Source organism: Cervus canadensis, chromosome 15, assembly GCF_019320065.1.
Source record: "Cervus canadensis isolate Bull #8, Minnesota chromosome 15, ASM1932006v1, whole genome shotgun sequence".
Classification (NCBI taxonomy): Eukaryota; Metazoa; Chordata; class Mammalia; order Artiodactyla; family Cervidae; genus Cervus; species Cervus canadensis.
Window position 1 is genome coordinate 60393285 of NC_057400.1, and position 20655 is coordinate 60413939.

Consider the following 20655-nt stretch of genomic DNA (forward strand, 5'->3'; position numbering starts at 1 on the left):
AAAGAGTCAATTAAAAATGAATAATGCAATGAATGAGATCAAAAACACTTTGGAGGGAACCAAGAGTAGACTAACGGAAGCAGAAGATAGGATAAGTGAGATAGAAGATAAAATGGTGGAAATAAATGAAGCAGAGAGGAAAAAAGAAAAAAGGATCAAAAGAAATGAGGACAACCTCAGGGACCTCTGGGACACTGTGAACGCCCCAACATTCGAATCATAGGAGTCCCAGAAGAAGAAGACAAAAAGAAAGGCCATGAGAAAATACTCGAGGAGATAATAGCTGAAAACTTCCCTAAAATGGGGAAGGAAATAGCCACCCAAGTCCAAGAAGCCCAGAGAGTCCCAAACAGGATAAACCCAAGGCGAAACACCCCAAGACACATATTAATCAAATTAACAAAGATCAAACACAAAGAACAAATATTAAAAGCAGCAAGGGAGAAACAACAAATAACACACAAAGGGATCCCCATAAGGATAACAGCTGATCTATCAATAGAAACCCTCCAGGCCAGAAGGGAATGGCAGGACGTACTGAAAGTAATGAAAGAGAATAACCTACAACCTAGATTACTGTATCCAGCAAGGATCTCATTCAGATATGAAGGAGAATTCAAAAGTTTACAGATAAGCAAAAGCTGAGAGAATTCAGCACCACCAAACCAGCTCTTCAACAAATGCTAAAGGATCTTCTCTAGACAGGAAATGCAGAAAGGTTGTATAAACGTGAACCCAAAACAACAAAGTAAATGGCAACGGGACCACACCTATCAATAATTACCTCTAAATGTAAATGGGTTGAATGCCCCAACCAAAAGACAAAGATTGGCTGAATGGATACAAAAACAAGACCCCTATATATGCTGTCTACAAGAGACCCACCTCAAAACAAGAGACACATACAGACTAAAAGTGAAGGGCTGGAAAAAAATATTTCATGCAAACGGAGACCAAAAGAAAGCAGGAGTCGCAATACTCATATCAGATAAAATAGACTTTCAAATAAAGGATGTGAAAAGAGACAAAGAGGGACACTATATAATGATCAAAGGATCAATCCAAGAAGAAGATATAACAATTATAAATATATATGCACCCAACATAGGAGCACCGCAATATGTATGGCAAACACTAACGAGTATGAAAGAGGAAATTAATAGTAACACAATAATAGTGGGAGACTTTAATACCCCACTCACAACTATGGATAGATCAACTAAACAGAAAATTAACAAGGAAACACAAACCTTAAATGACACAATGGACTAGCTAGACCTAATTGATATCTATAGGACATTTCACCCCAAAACAATCAACTTCACCTTTTTCTCAAGTGCACACGGAACCTTCTCCAGAATAGATCACATCCTGGGCCATAAATCTGGTCTTGGAAAATTCAAAAAAATTGAAATCATTCCAGTCATCTTTTCTGACCACGGTGCAGTAAGATTAGATCTCAATTACAGGAAAAAAATTGTTAAAACTTCAAACATATGGAGGTTAAATAACACGCTTCTGAATAACCAACAAATCATAGAAGAAATCAAAAAAGAAATCAAAATATGTATAGAAATGAATGAAAATGAAAACACAACAACCCCAAACCTATGGGACACTGTAAAAGCAGTGCTAAGGGGAAAAAGTACATAGCATTACAGGACTTACATCAAGAAACAAGAAAAAAACCAAAATAAATAACCTAACTCTACACCTAAAGCAACTCGAGAATGAAGAAATGAAGAACCCCAGGGTTAGCAGAAGGAAAAGAAAATCCTTAAAAATCAGGGCAAAATTAAATTGCAAAAAAGAAACTAAAGGAGACCATAGCAAAAATCAACAAAGCTAAAAGCTTGTCGTTTTTTTGAAAAAATAAACAAAATTGACAGCCATTTAGCAAGACTCATTAAGAAACAAAGGGAGAAAACCAAAATTAACAAAATTAGAAATTGAAAATGGGAGAGACACAACAGACAACACTGAAATACAAAGGAACATAAGAAACTACTACCAGCAGCTCTATGCCAATAAAATGGACAACTTGGATGAAATGGGACAAATTCTTAGAAAAGTATAACTTTCCAAAACTGAACCAGGAAGAAATAGAAGATCTTAACAGACCCATCACAAGCAAGGAAATCGAAACTGTAATCAAAAATCTTCCAGCAAACAAAAGCCCAGGACCAGATGGCTTCACAGCTGAATTCTACCAAAAAATTTAGAGAAGAGCTAACACCTATCTTACTCAAACTCTTCCAGAAAATTGCAGAAGAAGGTAAGCTTCCAAACTCATTCTATGAGGCCACCATCACCCTAATTCCAAAAACAGACAAAGATGCCACAAAAAAAGAAAACTACAGGCCAATATCACTGATGAACATAGATGCAAAAATCCTTAACAAAATTCTAGCAAACAGAATCCAACAACATAATAAAAAAATCATACCACCATGACCAAGTGGGCTTTTCCCAGGAATGCAAGGTTCTTTAATATTCCGCAAATCAATCAATGTAATACACCACATTAACAAACTGAAAGATAAAAACCATATTATTATCTCAATAGATGCAGAGAAAGCCTTTGACAAAATTCAACACTCATTTATGATTAAAACTCTCCAAAAAGCAGGAATAGAAGGAACATACCTCAACATTATAAAAGCCATATATGACAAACCCACAGCAAGCATCACCTCAATGGTGAAAAATTGAAAGCATTCCCCCTGAAATCAGGAACAAGACAAGGGGTGCCCCACTCTTCACCGACTACTATTCAACATTAGTGTTGGAAGTTTTGGGCGCAGCCAATCAGAGCAAAAAAAGAAGTAAAAGGAATCCAGATAGGAAAAGAAGAAGTGAAACTCTCACTGTTTGCAGATGACATGATCCTCTACATAGAAAACCCTAAAGACTCTACCAGAAAATTACTAGAGCTAATCAGTGAATATAGTAAAGTTGCAGGATATAAAATTAACACACAGAAATCCCTTGCATTCCTATATACTAACAATGAAAAAACAGAAAGAGAAATTAAAGAAACAATACCATTCACCATTGCAACAAAAAGAATAAAATACTTAGGAGTATATCTACCTAAAGAAACCAAAGACCTATACATAGAAAACTATAAAACACTGATGAAAGAAATCAAAGAGGACACAAACAGATGGAGAAACATACCGTGTTCATGGATTGGAAGAATCAATATTGTCAAAATGGCTATTCTACCCAAAGCAATCTATAGATTCAATGCAATCCCTATCAAGCTACCAACGGTATTTTTCACAGAACTAGACCAAAGAATTTCACAATTTGTATGGAAATACAAAAACCTCGAATAGCCAAAGTAATCTTGAGAAAGAAGAATGGAACTGGAGGAATCAACCTGCCTGACTTCAGACTCTACTACAAAGCCACAGTCATCAAGACAGTATGGTACTGGCACAAAGACAGAAATATAGATCAATGGAACAGAATAGAAAGCCCAGAGATAAATCCACGGACCTATGGACACCTTATCTTTGACAAAGGAGGCAAGGATATACAATGGAAAAAAGACAACCTCTTTAACAAGTGGTGCTGGGATAACTGGTCAACCACTTGTAAAAGAATGAAACTAGAACACTTTCTAACACCATACACAAAAATAAACTCAAAATGGATTAAAGATCTAAATGTAAGACCAGAAACTATAAAACTCCTAGAGGAGAACATAGGCAAAACACTCTCCGACATAAATCACAGCAGATCCTCTATGACCCACCTCCCAGAATATTGGAAATAAAAGCAAAACTAAACAAATGGGACCTAATGAAACTTAAAAGCTTTTGCACTACAAAGGAAACTATAAGTAAGGTGAAAAGACAGCCCTCAGATTGGGAGAAAATAATAGCAAATGAAGAAACAGACAAAGGATTAATCTCAAAAATATACAAGCAACTCCTGCAGCTCAATTCCAGAAAAATAAATGACCCAATCAAAAAATGGGCCAAAGAACTAAACAGACATTTCTCCAAAGAAGACATACAGATGGCTAACAAACACATGAAAGATGCTCAACATCACTCATTATCAGAGAAATGCAAATCAAAACCACAATGAGGTACCATTACACGCCAGTCAGGATGGCTGCTATCCAAAAGTCTACAAGCAATAAATGCTGGAGAGGGTGTGGAGAAAAGGGAACCCTCTTACACTGTTGGTGGGAATGCAAACTAGTACAGCCGCTATGGAAACAGTGTGGAGATTTTCTTAAAAACTGGAAATAGAACTGCCATATGACCCAGCAATCCCACTTCTGGGCATACACACTGAGGAAACCAGATCTGAAAGAGACACGTGCACCCCAATGTTCATCGCAGCACTGTTTATAATAGCCAGGACATGGAAGCAACCTAGATGCCCATCAGCAGATGAATGGATAAGGAAGCTGTGGTACATATACACCATGGAATATTACTCAGCCGTTAAAAAGAATTCATTGAATCAGTTCTAATGAGATGGATGAAACTGGAGCCCATTATACAGAGTGAAGTAAGCCAGAAAGATAAAGAACATTACAGCATACTAACACATATATATGGAATTTAGAAAGATGGTAATGATAACCCTATATGCAAAACGGAAAAAGAGACACAGAAATACAGAACAGACTTTTGAACTCTGTGGGAGAAGGTGAGGGTGGGATATTTCAAAAGAACAGCATGTATACTATCTATGGTGAAACAGATCACCAGCCCAGGTGGGATGCATGAGACAAGTGCTCGGGCCTGGTGCACTGGGAAGACCCAGAGGAATCGGGTGGAGAGGGAGGTGGGAGGGGGGATCGGGATGGGGAATACGTGTAAATCTATGGCTGATTCATATCAATGTATGACCAAAAAAAAAAAAAAAAAACTGTAAAGAAAAATATCACACTGAAGCAGCAACAGAATCAACTTAGAGAAGAAGAGGGTTAATTCAAAGGAATGACAAAAATTAATAATGCAAATATAACCTCTGGGAAGGATAATCACTGATGAAGCAATAAATTAATATTCTAGATGGAAATAGTCAATCTCTGCGACCTTAGGAACCAACTCTGCACCTGATTCTACCCTTACCCTTCTATTTTCCACATACCCAACAGTGGTGCCTTTTATGATTAGATCCTGGCCTTCCTAGGTTGGTGACCCATCTGGGCTATGTTTCCTGTGGAATGAAATGTAAGACCTGAACTGGGTTCCCAAAACAAAATGCTTCTTTCCTCCCACGTTAGAGCTTTTTCTATGTCTGTAAAAGTGAGCCCATGTTTTTCCTGGCCTTGAAAATCCAGCAAGTTTGAATATTTGAAAAAATAACCATGGGAAATTAGGGCTTCTTTTAAATTCTAAATTAACCTCTTATTTCTTTATTTTAAAGCAGATCTTAATCCCAGGTTACTCCTTTGGACATTTCCTTTTAGCTTGATTTAAATTAAAAAACAAAGAAACCTTTGATGTTTGCATCTGAATTGGATTTTTTTCAGCACATTAACTGATTTAACGAGATCTTTGTTAAAGATAAAGGCTTTTTAAAAAATATAAGTAGATCACAGAATACTAGGGATGTCAGTTCAGTTCAATCACTCAGTCGTGGCCGACATTTTGCGACCCCATGGACTGCAGGATGCCAGGCCTCCCTGCCCATCACCAACTCCCAGAGTTTACTCAAACTCATGTCTATTGAGTCGGTGATGCCATCCAACCATCTCATCCTCTGTCATCCCCTTCTCCTCCTGCCTTCAATCTTTCCCAGCATCAGGGTCTTTTCCAGTGAGTCAGCTCTTCAAATCAGGTGGCCAAAGTATTGGCGTTTCAGCTTCAGCATCAGTCCTTCCAATGCATATTCAGGACTGGTTGGATCTCCTTGCAGTCCAAGGGACTCTCAAGAGTCTTCTCCAACACCACAGTTCAAAAGCATCAATTCTTCTGCACTCAGCTTTCTTTATAATCCAACTTTCACATCCATACGTGACTACCGGAAAAACCATGGCCTTGACTAGACAGACCTTTGTTGGCAAAGTAGTGTCTCTGCTTTTTAATATGCTGTCTAGATTGGTCATAACTTTTCTTCCAAAGAGCAAGTGTCTTCTAATTTCATGGCTGCAGTCACCATCTGCAATGATTTTGGAGCCCCCCCAAAATTTGTTGGAACCCAAAGAAAACCAAGGTGAAGGAACAGATCAAGATCATCATGGAGGATCTGGAAGTAGTCCTGGGCGACCTGAAGGATGTAGCCAAGGAACTTAAGGAGCATGTTTACAGTCTATTGATCACAGTTTTGTGTGAAAAGGAGATACCCCATGTCCAAGGTCAGGAGTGGCGGCTGTGAAGAGATACCCCACGACCAAGGTCAGGGGTGGCGGCTGTGCTTCGCTGGACCAGTCATGAGGAGATACCCCACATCCAAGGTCAGAGAATCCCCAGTAAGACAGTGGGTGCTGCAGCAGCTGTGAGGAGATATCCCATGTCCAAGGGCAAAGGAGAAGCCCCAGCAAGGCGGTAGGAAGGGGAATTCGCATTTAGAATCAAACCGCATTCCCAACAGAGACGCTGAGAGGGCTCAAACAAACCTTGTGTGCACCAGGACTCAGGGACCCCACAGAGACTGAGACAGAACTGTGTTTGAGCATCTCCTGTGGAGGTGTGGGTCATCAGTGGACTGCCCCAGGGGCAGGGGCTCTGGGTGCAGCAGACTTGGGTATGCCATAAGCCCTCTTGGAGGAGGTCACCATTAACCCCACCATAAAGCTAACTAGGGATGTACTTACACTAAAAAATCTGTGTTTATCTGAAATTTACACTTAATTGTATGTCTTTTATTTTTATTTGATATATCTGGCAATCCTACAGTAAAGGAAGGGGATAATGATGACCAGAGGATCAAGAGAAAAGGAGCAAATGTTATGCTGACTGGGAGGGATACATCTTATTTTCTTCTGCATGCCAATAAGCAATAACTTTTCATGTAAATTTTTTTTAACAATACAAATGGTTTGGAAAATATTTAAGATTACCCTCTGCATCTAGGTCATTTTAGCATATTTGTAGTTTTTTCCCCAAGTAGCGAATTTTTGTTTTTTAGAAAAGCTCATATCCATGTACAAAAAATTAATATATGAAGGAATCAGACACAAAAATTCTGAATTAATGTAAGACCACATATTGGTACAATTGAGCAGAACTCCATTCCAAGGAGGGCTTTCCTGGTGACTCAGATGGTAAAGAATCAGCCTGTGATGCAGGAGATGCAGGAGACGTGGGTTTCATCCCCAGATCAGGAAGATCCGCTAAAGAAGGGAATGGCTACCCACTCTACAATTCTTGCCTGGAGAATTCCATGGACAGAGGAGCCTGGGGGCCTACAGTTAATGTGATCATAAACAGTTGGACATGACTGAGTGACTAAGCACTTTAGCACCATTTCAAGGAGTATGTAATTATGTATCTTAAGGTGTTATGTGGTCTTATAGATTGGTTATGATGCATATAGATGTTGAATTGGCCTTGAAATAGTTCAGCTCCATCTACAGGGCCTTGTTCCTGAATAGCCTTCCAGTAGTAATCTTCCAATCAAGAGGAATTTAGTTTGTTTTGTGATTAAAGGATTGACTTTCATCTGTTTTCTTCACATTAAATCACATAACATTTTCCCTGAAATTAAATTTCCTCTATATTTCCTCTGAAACTCACCTCCAGTCATCTTTGGATAAATTTATCAGGACATTCATTTCTTCTTCTTGCATAAGTCGATAAGCTGCACTCACATGATGATTTTCAAGGACAGAGCGATCGTTATACAAAATGGCAACATCTGACCTAAGAAATAAAATCAAAATGCCTACTAGAGGATTTCTTCAGACCTCATGAGTATCTATTAAAAATACCCAAGTCATAAGGTGTAATAATATCAGTAAAAATCCAATAATTGAACACCTATATTTACAGAGGTACTTAGTTTCCTTTTTTTTTTTTTTTTTTTACTGTATAACAATTTTAAAAAACAGACTATCTTTTAGAGCAATTTTAGTTTTACAACAAAATTGAGCAGAATGTACAGACACTTGCCATATACCCCTTGGAGCCACACATGCATAGCCTCCCCCATTATTAACATTCCCAACCACAGAGGTACATTTATTAGAACTGATGAACCTACATTAAACATAGTTATCAGAGACCATAGTTTACATTAAGGGTTTACTCTTAGTGGTGTAAATTTTATGGGATTGGACTAATGTACAATGACATGTATCTACCATTAATGTATTATACTGAGTACTTTCACTGCCCTAGAAATCCTTTGTGATCTGCCAATTCAGACTTCCCTTCCCATTCCCTTAATACCTGGCAACCACTGGTCTTTTTATTGTCTTCACAGTTTTGCCTTTTCCAGAATATCATATGACTCTATGTAGTCTTTTCAGATTGGATTCTTGTACCTTTTAGTATGCATGTAAGCTACCTTCATATCTTTTCATGGCTTGATAGCTCAATTCTTCTGAGCACTAAATAATATTACATTATTTAGGTGTAACACAGTTTATTTATCCACTCACCTGCTAAATGGCATGTTAGTAGCTTTCAAGTCTTGGCAATTATGAACAAAGCTGCTATAAATACCCATGTGCAGGTTTTCATGTGTACATAAGTTTTCAGCTCTTTTGGATAAATACCAAGGAGAGTAATTATCAGCTCATATGGTGAGAATATATTTAGTTTCATAAGAAACTACCAAACTGTCTTCCAGTATGGTTGTACCATTTTCATTCCCATCAGTAACGCCTGAGAGTTCCTGTTGATTCACATCTTCACTAGTGTTTGGTGTGCCAATGTTCTGGATTTTAGCTTTTCTAATAGATGTATAGTGATATCTCATTGTTTAATTTACATATCCCTGATGACATATAATATGGAGAATCTTTTCATAAGCTAATTTGTCATGTGTATCTTTTTTGGTGAAGTGTCTGTAAGGAGCATTTTAAAATCAGGCTGTTTTCTTATTGTTGACTTTTAAGAGTTTTTTATATGTTCTGTACAATAGTCTTTTTATCATATGTACCTTTTGAAAACATTTTCTCCTATTCTGGCTAATCTTGTAACTCTCTTGCTATACCTAAGATCATCTAGATTTTCTCCTATGTTATTTTCTAGGAGTTTCAGAGTTTTTCATTTTACATTTAGGTCTATTATTCATCTTAAATTAATTTCTGTGAACAATATAAGGTTTGTGTCTGGATTCTCTTTTTTTTTTAATGTGGCTGTCTAGTTGTCTGGCACCATTTGTTGAAGAGACTATCTTTGCTCCAGTGTATTGCATTTGCTTCTTTGTTAAAGATCAACTTTAAAAGGAAATCTATTGGGGGGAGGTGATATATGCCATTAGCTAACTGCATATGTTATTCCACTTTTATAATAGTTCTGGAAACAAAAGAGGAAATAACTATTCTAGTCCCTAATAGGTCATTCCCTTTTAAATTTTATTACAATAATCATAGCTCAATATACAGAAAACTGAACTAGGAACACATATATGCTATCCTTTTAGAGAAAATTAAATATATTTTGTGCAAGTATCTTCAGAAATTTGCTGAGATCATGGGTAAAACTGTGATTTGCAAATCACATATTTTGTATCATACAATCTCAGATTTAGCCATGGCAGTTTTGTCAAGTTTATTGTATAATATGGATCTAAACATCACTATTTCTTCCTTTCAGCAACAAGTAAAGATGTGTTTTTTAATCAGATTTAATTACAGCAAAGTCTATGTGATTTTGTCCCATAAATCCAACAAGATGCTGAGAATACAGAATGGTTTTAATGTTTGAGATAATCTCTGACTGCTATGGAAAGAACAGAATTCTAAGCAATACTCAGTGTCCATGGTAACATGTCGTTTAGCATTTGCTTTTCACAAAGAGGAAATTATCTCTATTTATTTATGCTTTCAAAGATTTCTATGGCTTACAATGGCTGTGTTGAACTCAAATCTAGCCTTGCACCATGTTTTAAATTATTTTTCAGACATTTTGCATTATCTAGTAAATAGTTTTCCATATTGGAAAAGCAACTCTAAATCCAAGTAACAAAGAATAATAAAAAATACAAGTTATTAATATCAGTAACATAAGACCAACATATATTTGGACAAAGTGTAAAGCCAATAGAGCTTCTAAAAGCACATCATATTGATGCATCTGTGATCACTGCGATCTTTTTGTTCATAAAATGTTCAAGTTCTTATAGAATTAATCCATTAAATAATTGATCCTAATAGAAAATTTATAAGAAAATAAATAAAATACTAGACCTTTCCCTCACTTTTAATACAAAGCTTCTTAACATAAAATGGAGAAAAGTGTATTCTTCTTCATCTTCCTCCTCCCTCTCCTCTTTCTCCTTCTCTTCTTCCTCCTCCTTTTTCGCCATCTACTTTTCTTCTCTGCTGTCTAAAGTATAAGTTACGAATCTTCATCCAGTTGTAAATCAATGATAAAAGGAGAAAGCTAGGAATGATCATTTATACTGCTCCTGGAGGCCAGTCCATTGCCTTTACTTTTCAAAGTAGAAAGAGCAAGAAATATTTTTAGGAAACAAATCACTTGCTTCCTTCTCTAATTCCCCAAACTGTGACCCTACTCAGGGCCCAGCTCAGTAATGAGCTGTCTTTAAAATCCCACTTATGAATTTAGTGGATGTAGAAGAGTCTTTGCTAAGCAAAAATGATCGGCATAGTTTCCCTTTCCTTTGATGCTTAACACAAATGAAAACACGACATCTCCATATGGTATAAATGTTAGGTTAGTAACATTCTTGCTGCCCAACCAGACTTCAAGGCCTTCCTGTTCACTTCATGCTCTTTTAATCTGGGAGACTCTAGGGGTACACAGAATGCTTTCTCCAACATTTCATTGCCTGAATTCCAACTCTTCTGTTTCTGTCAAGGGGTCATAATTCTGAAGTCCACCCACTGAAGGCTATAAAAGACTATGACCGTTACATGTCTGTCTTTGGCCATGGGAGCAGAGTTACATTAAGTACACTGCGTTGAGAGCAAGTATCCCTCATCTCAGTGTCTCAGCCCTGCTACTGCCATCAGGCAACTATGTGCATGTAGTTAGGTAATTTCCTCCTTTGAGATCTTTGCTGTCTCTTCTTAGACTGTGAGGATGAGACCAGAAGTTATAGAATGTGGATCTCGGTCACTGTAGAATCCCTTGAAGCTCTAAAATGCCAAGTATTTTAATGTATCTATGCTCCCCACATAAAAACAACAAATTCCTATAGCTAGGAAGTCAGTTTTAAAAATATTGCTGTTAAAAAACTGCACAAAAAAAGACCACACAAAAATCTGCATGTGAACATTTACATAAACTCTAAAATTTAGAGGAAACCAAGATACCCTTCAGGAGTTAAATAAGTGAACTCTGGGACATCCACACACAGGAATATTATTCAGTAATGAAAAGAAATGAGCTATTAACTCATGAAAAGACATAGAGGAACCTTAAATGCATATTGTTAAGTGGAAGAAACCAGTTTGAAAAGGCTTTATACTGTATTATTTCAACTAGATAACATTTTGGAGAAGGCAAAACTGGAGACCTTAACAAGATCAGGGATTGCAGTGGTTAAAGCAGGAAGGAGGGAGGCTGGAATGAAAGGATGAAGCACAGAGGACTTTTAGGGCAGTGAAACTATTATGGACGATACTGTAATGTAGATACTTGTCATTATACATTTGTAAAGCTCATAAAATGTATAACACAAGCAGTAAACTGTAATGTAGGCTATGCATACATGCTAAGTCACTTCAGTTGTGTCCGACTTCGTGCGACCCTATGGACAGCAGCCCGTCAGGCTCCTCTGTCCACAGGATTCTCCAGGCAAGAATACTGAAGTGGGTTGCCATTTCCTTCTCCAAATGTAGGCTATAGATTTTAGCTAAAAATAATGTATCAATATTGGTTCATCAGTTGTAACAACTGTACCACACCTGAGGTAGGATGTTAAAAACAGGTGAAACTGTGGGGATGGGGAAGGAGTACATGGGATCTCTGTACTTTCTGTTAAATTTTTATGTAAATCTAAATCTACTCTAGGAGTTAAAAATAAACAACAAAAAATAACTTAGCTTAGTTTTCCCCCAATAAGAAGAGAGCTCTATAGTAATTCCAGAGTGAAATCAGTCTCTTAACTTACATCTCCATCTTAAGCATCTCTGACCAGTGGAAGACACAGAAATTCAGGATCCCATGTATACAAGTGAATCGGATCCTGATAGTCCTGGACCAAATTTTGCCTCTCAAGCAATGAGATCTTTTTGCAACCAGAAAGAGCTTAAAGCCCCTTTCTATTAAGGATTGAATGAGTTCCCCAAAATTTATAGGTTTATAATCCTAACCCCAGTACCTTAGAATGTGACTGCATTTGAAGCTAAGGCCTTCAAAGACATAGCTAATGTTAAAAGAGGTCATAAGGGTGGGGCCCTGATCCAATATACTGATGTCCTTGTAAGACCAGGAAGAGACCCCAAGGTATGCTCAAGCAAGAAAAAAGGTCACTGAGGACACAGCAAGAAGTCAGCCATCTGGAAGCCTAGGGGAGAGGCCTCAGAAGAAATCAAACTTGCTTACACTTTGATTTTGCATGTTTAGTCTTTAGGACTTTGAGACAATGTCTGTTATTTAAACCACCCAAACTGTAGTATTGTGTGACAGCCTTAACCAACTAATGCTCCTCTACTCTGGTATTTTGATTCTAATAACTACCATTATCACCACAATTAAAAATCCAATTTTCTCATTGTTTTAAATTTAACATTTCTTATTAACCTGTAAATAAGATTTCTTTTATTTTTAGATTTTTTTTTCAAAAATAAGTTTTCATGGTTTTCAAATACATAATGACACCAAACTGATGCCTTGACATGAAACTGACAAACTGATATCAAACAAATGATGCAAGATTTGTTCCAGGGAATAAATGTCTGACTTGTGTGACAGTTTAATGTAAGTTCTGGGCAGAGAAAAACTATCTTATGTGATTTTATGTTCTTTAAATTGCTAAATATGCCACCAAAAAATACAAGATTCTTGATAAATAGGAACTGACTGAAGTGTTTGCAGCTTAAGGCATTTTGCTAAAATCTATTAAATTCATTTTTTTAGACATCTTCATTATTATTTTGAAATCCTCTTAAAGAATAAGTAATACTCAGAAAAACAAATGTCAAATTTTAACTTAGAAAAGTTAATTCTTTGCCTTACCTTGTCTGAATATGAAAATTGTTTGTAGTCCCTGTATGTTCATAGTCATGAATGGCAGCGGCAAAGACCATTGCTAAAATTTCCAGTTCAGTCAGCCAGTGCTATTAAATTAAGGAAAGATTCCATCACATCAAAAAGTAGAATCAGTGTCGTCTTTCTACAGAAAGCTTCATTGCACAGAGTATAAATCATTCTATAAAATTCTTTCTATGAAGTTTAAATAATTTTCCCTGTTTCATCTCCATTAACTGTACATAGTGGATGCTTCACAAGGTTGATGATTGTTTAATGACTTGTAAGTTAAAAAGCAAGACATTGTAATTTTCCTTGTTAATTGGAAAAAATGGTAATATTTTATCATTTAAAAGGTAAGCTCTAAATGGATTTTGAATTTACAGCCTTACCAATTTGGGTTCTAATGAAATCATTTAGAGTTTAGTAATTTTTAACATATAACTTATATAATATTAAAATGTCTTTTAGCTCAACTTTTGTAGAAGAATTTACTATGAGAAAAGAGTTGAAAATGTTTACTTTGGTCATTAGAGAAACTGAACTTAAGTTTTATATTTAGAAATTTAGAAGAGTTTCCAAGAGTTTATTGCTTGCTCTTCTTAATACATCTATTTTATGACTATACAGTGAAACTTAATAGCAATGAAAGAGTAAATGTTTTCACATAAAATCCAAAGCACTGCTTCAAATACATTGATATTTTGTTGTTATCAATTAGATGGTTTAACAAATTTTCTCTACTCTTATAAGTTTATTTATGTAATTCAATAGTTTGTTCACCACTCACATTTTGTGTAACACTTTAACTGCATGGTTCAATATGACAATCACATGTGACTATTTAAATTAAAAATAAGTAAAATTATGTTCTCTTTTTCAGTCACAGTAGCCACATGTCAATTGTTCAATCGTAGCAAGTGGCTATCTTATAGAACAGTGCAGACAGAAAATGTCTCCATCACCACGGAAGTTCTATTGGAGAGTGCTGTAAGTGGGTAGTACCTGATGGCAGGAACGGAAGATCCAAAATGACACGGAACTTGCTCTTAATGGTCTTATTCCATATACATGGAAAAGGCTTTACACAAAGTAGCAGAAAAATACAATGTAAAGTACATGCATACTTGATGAAAACTCACAGAATAAAGGTGTAGATAGGACATCTATTTGGTGGCAGTGGATCTTGGATGAAGGATGGACAAATATTGGTAGTTAAATGCAAGGTTGAGAACAGAGAGATTCTAAATAGAAAGAGTAAATATGGAATGGTACTGTAGAGGCCTATCTGGAAATTGCACTGCTAATAATACAATTGTGTTGGAGAGTCAAGTGAAGCGAGACTGAAAAGAGAAGGTGGAATATGGGAAAGAATCAATAGATTACCTTGATTAGAACTGATGAATTAGGATTTTGAATAAAAGTCAAGGAGAAGCCACTGTAAGTCTATGAATCAAACAGTGGAGGTGACACTGTTGAGTTTCATGGTTGCCAAAAGGCACAGTCTTATTCATCTTTGCTTCTTTCATATAACACATCATGGTATTTGGCACACAGTAGAAACTTAACATTTGTCTGTTGAATTGAATTTCACCAGTTTTAATTTTAGGAGGAAGTAATAGGGAATGGTGGAAAGAGACTGTGCAATCAGAGAATTCTGGTTTTAAACCAGGCAAATAAGTTATTTAATCTCTCAGGTACAGTTTCCATGAAAAGAGAATTAGTGATCATTCCCCTGTGGACTTTAAAAGAAATTTAAAGTTGATATATATGTGTGGCACCTATCACAAGTCTTACCATATAGTAAATACAGAATAAATGACATTTTACCAAACTTATTACCTTAAATGGGCTTCCCTTGTGGCTCAGCTGATAAAGAATCTACTTGCAATGCGGAGACCTGCGTTCAATCCCTGGGTTGGGAAGATCCTCTGGAGAAGGCAAAGGCTACCCACTCCAGTATTCTGACTAGAGAATTCCGTGGACTGTATAGACCATGGGGTCTCAAAGAGTCGGACACAACTGACTGACTTTCATTTCCTTAAATACACTGTTTAAGGTATTGAATCTGGAAAATAATAGTGAGCTAACATATCTTTACTGATTGCAATTCAAAAATAAATGCCTCACAGTTGGATGACTGAAGCAGAAATGATATTCAGAACCAAGGAGAGTTGATATAACTAGCCGCACTGTGTTTATAGGTGCATTTAATTGTGAGTCATTAAAAGGAAATGACATATTAAAGGCTTATATTACAGGCTGAACTGGGACTGAGCCTCCAATGTCCCCATTGAGACTATGGAATTAAACACCATGAAATGAATAGCAATTTAAGTTGGACCAAATTTTGTAACCCCCAGAAATCCATTGTTTCATTAAAGAAAATTGTTGTTAGAGAAAAAAATCACCCATTTTCTTAAATATTTCCTATTGGTTATATTTAAGATTTACAGACTTACCTGTGATTTTTAAAAGCAACATTTTATATCTACTATGATAACAGAGACTATGAAGTTGCCATTGTAAAAAACTTAAATTAGGAAATCAGAGATAAATTTTAGTTATAGATTATATCAAAGTATTTAAAATTGTTATCTTCCTAGCTGTCAAAATTGATTATACATATGCTTCCTGTTTTTGGTCTTACTAATCTCTGCCTCCCATAAACAGTACTTCTTTCATGAATTCATCTTGTTTTTTGTCACACTACCATCTTAACAATTAAATTTAACATAAAAAACTAGTTTGGGAAGAGAGAAACATTGAACATTCACATTTAATTGAAAAATACATCTATTTCATATTAGTGAAAGTAGAGCTGGGGGCTAATTTTTATCTTCTTAGTTGAAAATTTATTTTATACTGGTGTCAAATGAGAATTCTAACTCAGAAAATGGTTGCTTAAATTCGAGGATTTTGTAAATGACTCATGAGGACAAGTCACAGAGAATACGCCTAAATCATATCACTCTTCCCAACCAGAACAGAGGTCAGTACATAACCCAAGTTCTTCTTATTCCTAATGGACAGAAAATAAGAGTTAAAATGAAGAGTCATGAGGAGTGTAGATATTGTGCTTCATCTAAACTGCATTTTGCCTAGAGAAGCGCTCAGGTAGACTTACTTGTAAAGTCCTCAAATTACACCAGAGAAAGGTATTAACTGTCATTAACACCATGTACAGTGTTGATGGAAAGAAAGGAGAAGGAACTAACATTAATTGGACATTTTAGGCAGATGGTTTCATTTCATTTTTATAATCACCCTATTTACCATTTACAAGGTAAATGTTTTAAACCTCATTTGGCAGATAACACAGCCAAATCCTAAAGAAGTGAATCAATCTGCAGAAGGTCACATAGCTTTCAAATGGCAGGGCAAGAATTCAAACTGTATCTGTCTGATTCCAAAATTTCTGTTCTTTCAGCAGATCACAGTGTTCCTTCTTTCTGTGGATGACAATAGCCTTCATTATTTAAGGGAGTAATATGTTAAATATATTCTTCTAAGGTTTCAAACACAGAATTTCTAGATAATTTAACTGGATACACTGATGGATAGGGAAGCTAACAAAGCTTTAAGACTTATGATGTAATTTTCATATCTGAATTATTTTGTGTGTGTGCGTGTATACAAGAGAGAATGTATATGTATGTGTGTGTGTATAAGGCTGGGAGAATTTTAGGTTAGAAAGTCACACTAACCTGTTGGTTCCTGGTGTATCTAAAAAAGCATAATTAATAACCCCTTACAGTATAGGTAGTTTTGAACCTTTTTTCTCTATCCCTTTGAATAGACTGAGTTAGTTTGCTATAACTAACCCAATGTGGAAAGTGAGTATAATAGTATTAATACATAATACATATAAGTTAATATATAGTGTAATAAATTGATATTTCTTACTAATTGCTGTTACGTTTCAGTAACTAGGTTAGGTTTACACATATGATATCATTATGCCTCACTGTCATACTACCAGGTGGTCGGGATTATTAAACCACATTTTAGTGACAAGGGAACAGAGTAGACAGCAGGGAAGTTAGGTAGTGGGGAAGTTAGGTTTGAAATCAATATCTGCTTGCCTTGAAAGCCCACACTGTGTTCACTCTTCCAAACACTATTGTATTGGAAGTCATTTACAAGAAGAGAATTTCCATGTAGTTTGTAGAATAGAGACATAGTGGCAAATTTTTGTAGACTGGAGAAAAATTGAGTAGTTTCACAGTATGAGGGGCTATTTCTGGGTGTAGTAAGTGGACCACAAGTTCCAAAGGAATAGTTTTCAAGTTACTTCTCTTCGACTCAGTATCAGAGAGAATGCAATGCCAGGAGCCCTCAAAAATAAGTGTTCTCTTGCCAAGGCCCTCAGATGGTTTCATATTCGAAGAGTCATTTGGAAGCGGGTTGGCAGTACATGGTGAAGCATTTGATCTTTAGCAAATAGCTCAAGCTACCACACGCCCCTGTCACCTTGCACAGAGCAACAAGTTAATTAAGTGAGAAAAGGAGACAGAGGGAGACAGAGGGTCAGCTGTCTTTTCAGCTCTGCACTGCCTGCTCCAGGCCTGAGAGCATCCCAATATGACACTAACAAACTGAAGGACAGTGGCTTCATCGCAATCCTTTTCAGGCAATGGTCCTGTGAACATTTCGCAGCTAACAGGCTGCACTAGTGGCCTGACAGTATTAGGCTGCTACTGGAGCGCTCCATAAACGTCATGCCGATAAGACCATTCTGAAACAGCAGGGCATTGGCTAAAACACTAACGTAAGTGACCCTGTCTTCACCATATCAAATCTTTGGGTCCTCAGCTAAATGCATATTTCTATAAGGCTTTTTTTGTTTGTTTGTTTCAAAGAACCAATACATTCATATGTGTGAAAATTAATACTCAACTTCTACCACTTTTTTTTTAATCTAAAATACTTCTAAAAATACCTGGTAAAAAACCATTGAGCTGGTGGTATAACCTAGTTTTGACAAAATAGTCAATACACTGAAAATTCATTTTGCTTTTCCTCTCATCATCAATCATAAAATTTTGCAATCGTTTAAATGTATTTTCCTGATCCTAGACAACACTGACAGTCTCCAACTCAACTATTTTTGTAATGGCCAAGCTAAGGGGTAAGAATGGAGTCCATCGACACTTTTCTTGTTAAAGGATGAATTTAGAAATAAGTTTCTAAACCAAACGTGCTATAGTATAGTAAAGTTATATTTATCGGTTAGTATCTCAAAAAGTGACTATGTCATCTTTACTAACAATTTAAACTTTCTAGGAGTCATGCCAGGCTGGGCCAGATTTCCCATCTCCCAGAGAAGTTGGAATAGCTTGTTAGATTCTGGAACAAGCCTTCCTTGCAAGGCTGAGGGTAAACTCACATTGTGGGTTTGAATTTCTCTATTTGCCCGCTAATATAGCATCCCTCATCTGTTTAATGTCACGTTCAGCACAGAGATTCCAAAGCTGAACAAGGAGACTTTTATTTGGTTGCCTTTACATTGTAGTACTTAAGCAAAAAAATGTATTTTAGAACAACATCCTGGTTACCTACCACCCTGAATGGCATATATCTTCTCCTCATACTTCATAATTAAAGCCGATATTTTTATACCAAAGCAGGCAGAGCTTTTCCATTTTATTTTGTTCTGAGGAAACGTAATTAGTTCAGTTTCCATTTCAAACTAACACTTAAATATTTCATTTTTCAGTTAACCTTTCAATGCCACAGGATTCAGAAAAGAAGAAATGCTGAACATGTAAAATGAAAACCACCTCACTATCAGATTCAAGACCAAGGCCTTAGAAAGGAAAAAGCAAGCAGATCTAGCCAGGAAGATGTTACAGCATTTTTTCCCAGGGTAACAGCATGTGCAGGTGTCAGGAGGCACTGTTTTTCACACTAATTGCCATGCATATAAAACCCAGGGAAAACAGAGTTCAAGGAACAGCTGTGACAATGAAGTCTGATTAAACCAATGGGAGCTTTAAAAGAATTTGTGTGTATGTGTGTATGCATATGTACATATGCTGGGAAGAGAAACAGATATAAAGAAAGTCATATATACTACTTTTTTAAATTGTACAATACTTTAAAGCTATATCTTTGAATGTTTGTTTCTACCTGCTTCTTCCTTTTAAGTGTCAAATGAATGATGAGTAAACTTCAACCAAGGACCAAGTCCAACCACAACTACATTTGATTTGGCTCATTGCGCACATTTATGCCTTAGCTGAGTGATATATATATTTACAACTTAAAAAGAGAATACAAAGGTACAATTACATATAATTCAGCCTTCTAGAAGGTTACAAGAGAATCTTGCTACTGCATCAGCAAAGGTTTTTGATTTTTGCCTCTCCCAAAGTAGGCCTTAACTCCAAAGCAGTTATATTACTTGCTGATCCTGTCAATATAATGAAATTTTCTATTGAATTGGCAGTGATATTCCAAAAAATTTCTTCATTAAAAGCCCAGCTGAGCTTCCAGCTACTAGCCATTGACAACTGCCAGCCATATGACTGAACCACTGTAGATGCCTGCCCAGTGATGTCTTCAGATATCTGTGTCCACAGTTGCTAGCTGGTCACAATCACATGAGAGACCCCAAGTGAGAACCTTCTGTTTGGGACTCTTCTAACCAACAACCCTTGAGAAATATGATAAATTATTGTTATAAGTCATTGAGGTTTAGAGTAGTTTGTTTTGAAGAAACAGATCATTGAAACACTGGGCAGGAGTGGAATCTGAGCCCAAAGCATTGATGTATCTGCAATATTTAGGAGGCAAAAAAAAGATGGAGAAGTAAAATAGATCATTTTTTAGTCATTGTGTGAGGCACCTTTCGACAAATCATAGCAAAGGGGTCTCATGTAGTAAATAACACACTGGATTCTTGGGGGAAAATGCATATAACACACGGGTATACAGTAAACTTGGAGAATCATGTACCTGTTATAAGTTTTCAAGATCTTCAGGTCTCCATATTGTATCTGTAAGGGTTTTGCATGGCACTAGGTAAGGAATACAGTCTCTGGGGCAGAAATATGGAGGAGTACTAGTCATATAGCTCTGAATGCCAATGACCCATACCAATAAAAAGGACATGATGTCTGAAATCTAAACAGGTAGGCAATGTATGTTATAGGGTTTGCTAGACCATTCTACTTATTTTACTTATATGTGTTTTATGGTATTGCTTCACATAGGTCAACACATGAGAATTCAAAAATGCACTTAGATGTTGGGGATCTCAACAATGACTCATACCCTGGGATGAACCCCTCCCAGTTTGGAACCTTCAGAAGGAAGGACTGCCCTTCCCTTTTTATCTCTTGGAAGT

The 20655-nt window shown here is 36.5% G+C and overlaps 1 protein-coding gene across 6 annotated transcripts in view; it reads right to left on the bottom strand.

Moving 5' to 3' along the window:
- The window catches only part of PDE1A (phosphodiesterase 1A), a 376209-nt gene that overhangs the window by 64016 nt on the left and 291538 nt on the right, over nt 1-20655 (bottom strand). For all 6 annotated transcript variants that reach the window (XM_043488084.1, XM_043488083.1, XM_043488081.1 and 3 more), the window contains 2 exons: nt 13293-13393; nt 7713-7838 (listed from right to left, as the gene is read on the bottom strand). In XM_043488084.1, the coding sequence (XP_043344019.1) occupies nt 7713-7838; nt 13293-13393 (227 nt within the window). The remainder of the gene's footprint in view (nt 1-7712; nt 7839-13292; nt 13394-20655) is intronic.